Source organism: Salmo salar, chromosome 18 (assembly GCF_965601325.2).
Source record: "Salmo salar chromosome 18, fSalSal1, whole genome shotgun sequence".
Taxonomy (NCBI): domain Eukaryota; kingdom Metazoa; phylum Chordata; class Actinopteri; order Salmoniformes; family Salmonidae; genus Salmo; species Salmo salar.
The window spans coordinates 91,618,661-91,631,382 of record NC_138308.1 but is presented as its reverse complement, the minus strand read 5'-3'; the positions used below and the strand labels follow the sequence as shown (position 1 = coordinate 91,631,382).

The window sequence follows — 12,722 nt, the reverse complement described above, 5'->3', positions numbered from 1 at the left end:
AGGCCTCACTGACTCACTGTACGAATGACTTTACCATATGAACAGTTGGAAGCTTGTCCATCTTGTTTGCAAACTTTGGATGTGGCCTAGAATTGCAGTCCCTCAGGGTAAGGGTTGAAATGACTTGTTCCTTGAGTATAGCATTCGTGAGTCTACTTGCGTGTTTGCCATGTCTCTTCCATAAGAGGTAAGTAGAAGTTGCTTGGAGCTCGAAGGAGTAGGGTGAAGTTGCCCCTAGATGCTGATCTTGGGTCAATGTTACATTTTCCCCACTAATGGTTATGGTTAGGATTGGGGCAGGCGAAAGATGATCCTAGATCTGTACCTAGGGGAAACTTGCTTAAGTCGTATGTTAAAGTAGCTTGAGTATAACATTGGGGGGCCTACTTGCATGTTGAGCTTATTGGTTGAGTTCAGTCTCTCACAGCATCGTCAGTAGATGTTCATCGGTCTGTGTCTAGGGGGAAACTTCACCCTGGAGCGAGGTGGAATAACAGTCTCACAGCATCGGTCTGTGTCTAGGGGAAACTTCACCCTGGAGCGAGGTGGAATAACAGTCTCACAGCATCGGTCTGTGTCTAGGGGGAAACTTCACCCTGGAGCGAGGTGGAATAACAGTCTCACAGCATCGGTCTGTGTCTAGGGGGAAACTTCACCCTGGAGCGAGGTGGAATAACAGTCTCACAGCATCGGTCTGTGTCTAGGGGAAACTTCACCCTGGAGCGAGGTGGAATAACAGTCTCACAGCATCGGTCTGTGTCTAGGGGGAAACTTCACCCTGGAGCGAGGTGGAATAACAGTCTCACAGCATCGGTCTGTGTCTAGGGGGAAACTTCACCCTGGAGCGAGGTGGAATAACAGTCTCACAGCATCGGTCTGTGTCTAGGGGAAACTTCACCCTGGAGCGAGGTGGAATAACAGTCTCACAGCATCGGTCTGTGTCTAGGGGGAAACTTCACCCTGGAGCGAGGTGGAATAACAGTCTCACAGCATCGGTCTGTGTCTAGGGGAAACTTCACCCTGGAGCGAGGTGGAATAACAGTCTCACAGGATCGTTAGTAGATGGTCAGTTTAGAACGGTAAAGAGGGATGAATTCACTGAAGTGCTTTGGTTGATAGTGGTGGGTTAACCGTGTTGTGGTGGGTTATTAGTGTTGTGGTGGGTTATTAGTGTTGTGGGTTATTAGTGTTGTGGTTGGTTGTGGTGGATTATTAATGTTGTGGTTGGTTGTGGTGGGTTATTAGTGTGGTGGTTGGTGTGGTGGGTTATTAGTGCTGTGGTGAGCTGTGGTGGGTTATTAGTGCTGTGGTGGGTTATTCATGTTGTGGTGGGTTATTAGTGTTGTGGTTGGTTGTGGTGGATTATTAATGTTGTGGTTGGTTGTGGTGGGTTATTAGTGTTGTGGTGGATTATTAGTGTTGTGGGTTATTAGTGTTGTGGTGGATTATTAGTGTTGTGGGTTATTAGTGTTGTGGTGGATTATTAGTGTTGTGGGTTATTAGTGTTGTGGTGGATTATTAGTGCTGTGGGTTATTAGTGTTGTGGTGGATTATTCGTGTTGTGGTGGATTATTAGTGTTGTGGTGGATTATTAGTGTTGTGGGTTATTAGTGTTGTGGTGGATTATTAGTGTTGTGGGTTATTAGTGTTGTGGTTGGTTGTGGTGGGTTATTAGTGTTGTGGTGATTAGTGTGGTGGTTGGTTGTGGTGGATTATTAGTGTTGTGGTTGGTTGTGGTGGGTTATTAGTGTTGTGGTGGATTATTAGTGTTGTGGGTTATTAGTGTTGTGGTGGATTATTAGTGTTGTGGGTTATTAGTGTTGTGGTGGATTATTAGTGTTGTGGTGGATTATTAGTGTTGTGGTGGATGTAGTGGGTAGGTGTTGTGGTGGATTATTAGTGTTGTGGTTGGTTGTGGTGGGTTATTGGTGTTGTGGTGGATTATTAGTGTGGTGGTGAGCTGTGGTGGGTCATTCATGTTGTGGTGGGTTATTAGTGTTGTGGTGGGTTATTAGTGTTGTGGTGGATTATTAGTGTTGTGGTTGGTTGTGGTGGATTATTAGTGTTGTGGTTGGTTGTGGTGGGTTATTAGTGTTGTGGTGGATTATTAGTGTTGTGGGTTATTAGTGTTGTGGTGTGTTATTAATGTTGTGGTGGGTTATTAGTGTTGTGGCTGGTTATGGTGGGTTATTAATGTTGTGGTGGGTTATTAGTGTTGTAATTGGTTGTGGTGGGTTATTAGTGTTGTTGAGCTGTTATTAGTGTTGTTGAGCTGTTATTAGTGTTGTTGAGCTGTTATTAGTGTTGTTGAGCTGTTATTAGTGTTGTTGAGCTGTGGAGGGTTATTAGTGTTGTTGAGCTGTTATTAGTGATGTTGAGCTGTTATTAGTGTTGTTGAGCTGTTATTAGTGATGTTGAGCTGTTATTAGTGTTGTTGAGCTGTGGTGTGTTATTTTTTGCTGTTTTATTGATTCATTGAACTATCATCTTTTGAGGTGTTTGTTCTCAGGGCTCCATTGTAAATGAGACCCTGGTCTCAATTGGGATCCCGTGAATAAATAAAAAGTGAAGTAAAAAATAACAAATTGAATATATCAGTGCCCAGGGGAAACTTCACTCTGGAGCGAGGTGCAATAATAGTCTCACAGCATCATCAGTAGATCGTCGTCGTGGGAACAGAGGGGTGTGGCGGTGGCCCGGGGGTCCGGGGTCATGGTGAGGGTTGGGCGAGACATCTTAGAGGGAGGAGGGGCCGAGGGGAGGGGCGCCACGGTGGCCTTGACTCTACTGTTACCCCCCTGGAACTGACGACCCTGCTGCTGCTGCTGAGGGGGATGGAGGGAGGAGATAGAGAGGGAGGAGTAAGTTCCTGTGTATTGTGTGGGAGAGAGAACAAATACCGTTGTAAACACAACCCATACTTATGTTTATTTATTTTCCCTTTTGCACCTTAACTATTTGCACATAATATGACATTTGTAATGTCTTTATTCTTTGGATGTGCATTTTTATTGTTTATTTCACTTTTGTATATTATCTAAACTTAGCAAAAAAAGAAACATCCCTTTTTCAGGACCATGTCTTTCAAAGATAATTTGTAAAAATCCAAGTAACTTCACAGATCTTCATTGTAAAGGGTTTAAACAATGTGTCTCATGCTTGTTCAATGAACCATAAACAATTAATGAACATGCACCTGTGGAAAGGTCGTTAAGACACTAACAACTTACAGACGGTAGGCAATTAAGGTCACAGTTATGAAAACTTAGGACACTAAAGAGGCCTTTCTACTGACTCTGAAAGAAACAAATAGAAAGATGCTCATCTGCGTGAACGTGCCTTAGGCATGCTACAAGGAGGCATGAGGACAGCAGATGTGGCCAGGGCAATAAATTGCAATGTCCGTACTGTGAGACACCTAAGACAGCGCTACAGGGAGACAGGACGGACAGCTGATCGTCTTCGCAGTGGCAGACCACGTGTAACAACACCTGCACAGGATCGGTACATCCGAACATCACACCTGCGGGACAGGTACAGGATGGCAACAACAACTGCCCGAGTTACACCAGGAACGCACAATTCCTCCATCAGTGCTCAGACGGTCCGCAATAGGCTGAGAGAGGCTGGACTGAGGGCTTGTAGGCCTGTTGTAAGGCAGGTCCTCACCAGACATCACCGGCAACAACGTTGCCTATGGGCGCACACCCATCGTCGCTGGACCAGACAAGACTGGCAAAAAGTGCTCTTCACTGACGAGTCGCGGTTTTGTCTCACCAGGGGTGATGGTCGGATTCGCGTTTATCGTCGAAGGAATGAGTGTTACACCGAGGCCTGTACACTGGAGCGGGATCGAGGTGGAGGGTCCGTCATGGTCTGGGGTGGTGTGTCACAGCATCATCGGACTGAGCTTGTTGTCATTGCAGGCAATCTCAACGCTGTGCGTTACAGGGAAGACATCCTCCTCCCTCATGTGGTACCCTTCCTGCAGGCTCATCCTGACATGACGCTCCAGCATGACAATGCCACCAGCCATACTGCTCGTTCTCTGCGTGATTTCCTGCAAGACAGGAATGTCAGTGTTCTGCCATCGCCAGCGAAGAGCCCGGATCTCAATCCCATTGAGCACGCCTGGGACCTGTTGGATCGGAGGGTGAGGGCTAGGGCCACTCCCCCCAGAAATGTCCGGGAACTTGCAGGTGCCTTGGTGGAAGAGTGGGGTAACATCTCACAGCAAGAACTGGCAAATCTGGTGCAGTCCATGAGGAGAAGATGCACTGCAGTACTTAATGCAGCTGGTGGCCACACCAGATACTGACTATTACTTTTGATTTTGACCCCCCCTTTGTTCAGAGACACATTATTCCATTTCTGTTAGTCACATGTCTGTGGAACTTGTTCAGTTTATGTCTCAGTTGTTGAATCTTATTATGTTCATACATTATGTTCATAACCTCTTACATCTAGACGTTCCGCTAGCGGAACACCTGCTCCAATATCCAATGATAGGCGTGGCGCGAATTACAAATTCCTCAAAAATCCCAAAACTTCCATTTTTCAAACATATGACTATTTTACACCATTTTAAAGACAAGACTCTCCTTTATCTAACCACACTGTCCGATTTCAAAAAGGCTTTACAGCGAAAGCAAAACATTAGATTATGTCAGCAGAGTACCCAGCCAGAAATAATCAGACACCCATTTTTCAAGATAGCATATAATGTCACAAAAAACAAAACCACAGCTAAATGCAGCACTAACCTTTGATGATCTTCATCTGATGACACGCCTAGGACATTATGTTATACAATACATGCATGTTTTGTTCAATCAAGTTCATATTTATATCAAAAACCAGCTTTTTACATTAGCATGTGACGTTCAGAACTAGCATTCCCACCGAACACTTCCGGTGAATTTACTAAATTACTCACGATAAATGTTCACAAAAAACATAACAATTATTTTAAGAATTATAGATACAGAACTCCTTTATGCACTCGCTATGTCCGATTTTAAAATAGCTTTTCGGTGAAAGCACATTTTGCAATATTCTGAGTAGATAGCACGCCATCACAGGCTAGCTATTTTGACACCCACCAAGTTTGACCCTCACCAAACTCCGATTTACTATTAGAAAAGTTTGATTACCTTTCCTGTTCTTCGTCAGAATGCACTTCCAGGACTTCTATTTCAATAACAAATGTTGGTTTGGTTCAAAATAATCCATAGTTATATCCAAATAGCGGCGTTTTGTTCGTGTGTTCAAGACACTATCCAAGGGTGACGAAGGGTTACGCGCCCGACGCATTTCGTGACAAAAAAATTCTAAATATTCCATTACCGTACTTCGAAGCATGTCAACCGCTGTTTAAAATCAATTTTGATGCTATTTTTCTCGTAAAAAAGCGATAATATTCCGACCGGGAGTCGTTGTTTTCGTTCAAAGACGAAAGAATTAAAAACATGGAGTCGCCTCGTGCACGCGCCTCCAGTCTCTGTTCTCTGATCGACCACTATCAAAATGCGCTAATGTTTTTCAGCCAGGGCCTGCAAAGCCACCATTCAGCTTTTTGCCGCCTTCTGAGAGCCTATGGGAGCCGTAGGAAGTGTCACGTAACAGCAGAGATCCCTTGTTTTGGATAGAGATGATCAAGAATGCCAAGAAATGGTCAGACAGGGTACTTCCTGTACAGAATCTTCTCAGGTTTTGGCCTGCCAAATGAGTTCTGTTATACTCACAGACACCATTCAAACAGTTTTAGAAACTTTAGGGTGTTTTCTATCCAAATCTACTAATTATATGCATATTCTAGTTTCTGGGCAGGAGTAATAATCAGATTAAATCGGGTACGTTTTTTATCCGGCCGTGAAAATACTGCCCCCTATCCATAACAGGTTTTAAGTTTGCTGAAAATAAATGCAGTTGATAGTGAGGACGTTTATTTTTTTGCTGAGTTTAGTTCACTTGCTTTGGCAATGTTAACATGTGTTTCCCATGCCAATAAAGCCAGAGAGAGGGAGATGAAGGGACAAAGACAAAGCCACTGTGTATTCACATTACAAAGCGTTTAGTTTAGAGGTCGACCGATTAATCGGAATGGCCGATTAATTAGGGCCGATTTCCTGTTTTCATAACAATCGGAAATCGGTATTTTGGGACGCCGATTTGGCCGATTCTTTTTTTTATTACCTTTATTTAACTAGGCAAGTCAGTTAAGAACACATTCTTATTTTCAATGACGGCCTAGGAATGGTGGGTTAACTGCCTTGTTCAGGGGCAGAACGACAGATTTTTACCTTGTCAGCTCAGGGATTCAATCTTGCAACCTTATGGTTAACTAGTCCAACGCTCTTACCACCTGCTTTACATTGCACTCCACGAGGAGCCTGCCTGTTACGCAAATGCAGTAAGAAGGCAAGGTAAGTTCCTAGCTAGCATTAAACTTATCTTATAAAAAACAATCAATGAATCAATCATTACCACTAGTTAACTACACATGGTTGATGATATTACTAGTTTATCTAGCCTGTCCTGCGTTGCATATAATCGCTTAGGTACACGTTGCTCCAACCATAAACATCAATGCCTTTCTTAAAATCAATACACAAGTATATATTTTTAAACCTGCATATTTAGTTAATATTGCCTGCTAACATAAATTTATTTTAACGAGGGAAAATGTGTCACTTCTCTTGCAACAGAGTCAGGGTATATGCAACAGTTTTGGCCGCCTGGTTCGTTGCGAACTGTGTGAAGACTATTTCTTCCTAACAAAGACAGCCGACTTCGCCATACGGGGGATGATTTAACAAAAGCGCATTTGCGAAAAAAGCACAATCGTTGCACGACTGTACCTAACCATAAACATCAATGCCTTTCTTAAAATCAATACACAGAAGTATATATTTTTAAACCTGCATATTTAGCTAAAAGAAATCCAGGTTAGCAGGCAATATTAACCAGGTGAAATTGTGTCATTTCTCTTGCGTTCATTGCACGCAGAGTCAGGGTATATGCAACAGTTTGGGCCGCCTGGCTCGTTGCGAACTAATTTGCCAGAATTTTACGTAATTATGACATAACATTGAAGGTTGTGCAATGTAACTGGAATATTTAGACTTAGGGATGCCACCCGTTAGATAAAATACGGAACGGTTCCGTATTTCACTGAAAGGAAAAACGTTTTGTTTTCGAGATGATAGTTTCCGGATTCGACCATATTAATGACCAAAGGCTCGTATTTCTGTGTGTTATTATGTTATAATTATGATTTGATAGAGCAGTCTGACTGAGCGGTGGTAGGCAGCAGCAGGCTTGTAAGCATCCATTCAAACAGCACTTTCGTGCGTTTTGCCAGCAGCTCTTCGCTGTGCTTCAAGCATTCCGCTGTTTATGACTTCAAGCCTATCAACTCCCAAGATTAGGCTGGTGTAACCGATGTGAAATGGCTAGCTAGTTAGGTGGGTGCGCGCTAATAGCGTTTCAAACGTCAATCGCTCTGAGACTTGGAGTAGTTGTTCCCCTTGCTCTGCATGGGTAACGCTGCTTCGAGGGTGGCTGTTGTCGATGTGTTCCTGGTTCGAGCCCAGGTAGGAGCAAGGAGAGGGACGGAAGCTATACTGTTACACTGGCAATACTAAAGTCCCTATAAGAACATCCAATAGTCAAAGGTATATGAAATACAAATCGTATAGAGAGAAATAGTCCTATAATTCCTATAATAACTTCAACCTAAAACTTCTTACCTGGGAATATTGAAGACTCATGTTAAAAGGAACCACCAGCTTTCATATGTTCCCATGTTCTGAGCAAGGAACTTAAACGTTAGCTTTCTTACATGGCACATATTGCACTTTTACTTTCTTCTCTAACACTTTGTTTTTGCATTATTTAAACCAAATTGAACATGTTTCATTATTTATTTGAGGCTAAATTTATTTTATTGATGTATTATATTAAGTTAAAATAAGTGTTCATTCGGTATTGTTGTAATTGTCATTATTACAAAAACAAAATCGGTCGATTAATCGGTATCGGGTTTTTGGCCCTCCAATAATCGGTATCGGTGTTGAAAAATCATAATCGGTCGACCTCTAGTTTAGTTAGGGAGTGGAAAGAGAAAGCGACAGAGAGAAAGACAGAAATAGACGAGAGGTGAGATACAGTTAAGGGGGAGGAGAGAGAGAGAGAGGCAGATCTGGCTGTCAAGAAACGACAGGCTATGTGCGCACATCCCACAAAATGAGTTGGAAACTGAGCTGCACTTCCTAACCTCCTGCCAAATGTATGACCATATTAGAGACACATATTTCCCTCAGATTACACAGACCCACAAAGAATTTGAAAACTATTTCAATTTTGATTAACTCCCATATCTATTTGGTGAAATACCACAGTGTGCCATCACAGCAAGATTTGTGACCTGTTGCCACAAGAAAAGGGCAACAATTGAAGAACAAACACCATTGTAAATACAACCCATATTTATGTTTATTTATTTTCCCTTTTGCACTTTAACTATTTGCACATCGTTACAACACTGTATATAGACATAATATGACATTTGAAATGTCTTTATTCTTTTGGAACTTTTGTGAGTAATATTTACTGTTAACCTTTTCTTGTTTATTTCACTTTTGTTAATTATCTATTTCACTTTGGCAATGTAAATATATGTTTCCCATGCCAATAAAGCCCTTAAATTGAATTGAGAGAGGTCAGGGGGAGGGAGATTTTCACTGTTACATTACATGATCTATTTGCATTGCAGGAGACCTTATCAGCTTAAAGCGCACACACACACACACACACACACACACACACACACACACACACACACACACACACACACACACACACACACACACACACACACACACACACACACACACACACACACACAACCAAATTACCTGATCAGGAAATACTATGGGCTGTAGTAATAGCTGATAGCGACATGTATGGCATGATAATGACTGACTAGGAGTTCATAGTACCAACAGACTGGCACTCAGGCTAAAAGAATACCCAAGGATTGACTAAAAAGAAGAAGTCTATTAGTTGTGAGGTCATCATTGGAAGACACAGAGAAGTCTCCACGGTAACGGCCGGGTGACAGTTCCAGTTCCGCTCTCTCTCGTCTCTCTGACCCAGATTGAGACAGGGCGATTCGATTCGCTCAATCACTCATCTAACACAATGAAATCACCCTGGAGACAGAGTGTGTGTGTGTGACTGTGTGTATGAGTGACTGTATGTTTGAGTGAGTGAGTGCGTGTGTGCGTGCGCATGTGTGAGAAACTTTTGATAAATATGGCTCTGAAGCCAAGAAGTAAAATACTGCCATCTAGTGCATACTTTCAGAAGTAAAATTATCTTTCATATCATTTTATATCATAATACATCTATATCATCTTTATAATTTATATAATCTATATCATAATACAACATCTACATAATCTATATCATTTATATAATCTATATCATAATACAACATCTATATCATTTATATAATCTATAACATAATACAACATTTATATAATCTATATCATTTTATATCATAATACAAAATCTATATAATCTATATCATTTTATATCATAATTCAAAATCTATATAATTTTATATCGTAATACAAAATCTATATTTTTGATTTCACCTTTATTTAACCAGGTAGGCTAGTTGAGAACAAGTTCTCATTTACAACTGCGACCTGGCCAAGATAAAGCAAAGCAGTTCGACACATACAACAACACAGAGTTACACATGGAATAAACAAACATACAATCAATAATACAGTAGGAAAATCTATATACAGCATGTGCAAATGACGTAGGATAAGGGAGGTAAGGCAATAAATAGGCCATGGTGGTGAAGTAATTACAATATAGCACCTTGTGCTGAGGACAATAAAAGGCCACTCTAAAATGTGCAGTTTTGTTTCACATCACAATGCCGAAGATGTCTCAAGTTTTGAGCAAGCGTACAATTAGCATGCTGACTGCAGGAATGTCCACCAGAGCTGCTGCCAGAGAATTGAATGTTCATTTCTTTACCATAAGCCTCCTCCAAAGTCGTTTTAAAGAATTTGGCAGTACGTCCAACTGGCCTCACAACCGCAGAACAAGTGTATGGCGTGGACATTAACGTTGTGAACACAGCGCCCCATCGCGGCGGTGGGGTTATGGTATGGGCAGGCATAAGCTCCGGACAACAAACACAAATGCATTTTATCGATGGCAATTTGAAAGCAGAGAGACAGTGGCGACCCGTCATTCAGGGCAGGTGGGGCACAGCCCGTTTTTGAGCCCCACATTTTTAGCAAGTTATTTTGGCATTAATACGTGTCACATATCAATTTTCAAACAATGTAAAGAAATATATATCATTGAGTTAATAAAGCCGCATATAAACATGGTCTCTTTTTAGTTTCTTGAGTAAGGCAGCTCCAAAATGCAGGTGTTTCAGCCCAGCTCAGTGCTTTCTGTGGTGTTGGGGCAAGGCAGCAGAAAATACGGAGCGTTGCGCCGTGATTGGCTCAGTGTTCTGTCACTCATGGGGAAACTACGTCACCGCCAAGTCTAAGGGTAGAGCTAGAAAATTCTATCCCCTTGGGTGCTGCCATAGAGTTACATTAGAAGTGCCCATCCAAGAAGGCTCAAGGTCATTGACCACAGATAAAATGACCTCAATTCACATTATATCTACAGTAGCTTTGATTGGACTGGTCATGTCAACAACATACTTTAAAAATCTTAGCTAGCAGTCATCATCATGAATCAAGTCAACAATCTACTGGCAAATCCTTTTAATCCTTGTCATATGAAGAGAAGAAGTTAAGATAAATTCTAGATAAAACGTATTGGTGCTCATCAGCCATAAACATTACACAACAAGTTGGAAATCGCAAATTCAACAATGAGTGGTTTGGAAGGAATCAGCTGCTAACTGCAAGCCTTGCAAAGCAATCATTAGCCTGCTATTCAGTGGAGTGACTGTGTGGTCCCAAATCTAAGATTAAGGGTCTCCTTTCCTGTAAAGACAGACGCTGTAGACGAGAAGCAAGTACAGGGAGTGAACATTTAATGAAACAACGGACATATAACAAAACAAGAACAGCGTCTGGACAGGGGGAACGAAACACCATGACGACAATAATGCTGACACGGGGAACCAACTGAGGAACAGACAGATATAGAGGGTCAATCAACAAAGTGAAGGAGTCCAGGTGAGTCCAATGAAGCGCGTAATGATGGTGACAGGTGTGCGTAATGATGGGCATCCTGGCGCTCGAGGGAAGTGGGAGCAGGCGTGACATTTCTTAGTTTAAAATGATAAACACTCAACATTGGCCATGCTATCAATGAAGCATGGTTTGTGCCGCGCTCAAAACAACTGTTAACTCGGAACTGCAAAATCGGACTTTAGTGAGTTCAAGACAACTGGGAACCTGGGGAAAACGAACTACGACTGGGAAAATCGGTTTTGAACTTTCATCCAACTCAGAATTGTAAATTCGGAACTCGGGCCTCTTTCTAGAGCGCCGACCTGAAGATCACTGACTTTTTTTGAGTTCCCAGTTGTCTTGAAAGCACCATAAATCCAGAGAATGCCAAAGTTTTGATGCCAAAGTTTGATGACAAAATTTGCCACACGAAGGACCGCCGCGCCACCTTCCTGTTCAAGTGAGCACAGCACAACAAGGTGAGCCCAAAAATGTCTTGTATGCTGCTGCATAAATGATGTAATATGCCAGGGAGATATGTATACTGTAGCTAAGGAAGTTATAGTAAGTGTATGTTGTGTAGTAAGCTGTTAGTAGCCCATGTGCCTCACCCTAATAAATTGGTCTATTTTCACCTCTTAATTTCACCTACTGTTCTGATTTGGTGGTGCACATGTAGCCTATAACCTGTTTTTGAGAAATATAATCATCGAATATTGTAAGAGCTTTCATTGTCTGCTTCTATGCCCCCTTTATTTATCCTACGGTTCTGACTTGGTGTACAGGGAGAACACTGTAAGAACGGCCCATGTTCTGAATTCTGTTGCTGTACATTTCAAAAGTGCTGAACAAATAGTTATATTGACTACGTTCGTCCTAGCTCGCTCATTAATGTCTTAATCGAAATTACGGATTGCCTCTTATCCACTTGTCGTCCCCTTATGCCATAGTTTGTACATCTCAATTGTCAGTAGAAACCACATTTGTTTAAGCAAGTCAGCCATGTCAGCTATGTTTTTTTAAAAGGCAGTAAATGAGGCTGAATGAACCGTTATAGCGCAATTAATGTATTGTTTAGTGTTGTTGTTGCTTTGCTGGCATGTATCCCACATTTTGTTTTTGCCCCACCAAGATTTACATACTAAAATCGCCACTGCACAGAGATACCGTGACGAGATCCTGAGGCCCATTGTCGTGCCATTCATCTGCCGTCATCACCTCATGTTTCAGCATGATAATGCACAGCCGCATGTTGCAAGGATCTGTACACAATTCCTGGAAGCTGAAAATGTCCCAGTTCTTCCATGGCCTGCATACTCACCAGACATGTCACCCATTGAGCATAGATCGACGTGTATGCCAATATCCAGCAACTTCGCACAGCCATTGAAGAGGAATGGGACAACATTCAACAGGCCACAATGAACGGCCTGATTAACTCTATGCAAAGGAGATGTTTCGCGCTGCATGAGGCTAATGATGGTCACACCAGAT

General features: G+C 42.1%; 1 protein-coding gene across 2 annotated transcripts in view; it reads right to left on the bottom strand.

The window, feature by feature from the left end:
- Positions 1–2,079: 2,079 nt before the first annotated feature.
- The window catches only part of m1ap (meiosis 1 associated protein), a 62,206-nt gene continuing 51,563 nt past the window's right edge, over positions 2,080–12,722 (bottom strand). The window contains exon 13 of one of the 2 annotated variants that reach the window (XM_045701593.2): positions 2,080–2,825. In XM_045701593.2, coding sequence (XP_045557549.2) covers positions 2,643–2,825 — 183 coding nt within the window. In that variant the 3' untranslated portion in view covers positions 2,080–2,642. The remainder of the gene's footprint in view (positions 2,826–12,722) is intronic. The other variant, XM_045701594.2, reaches the window with a different exon arrangement.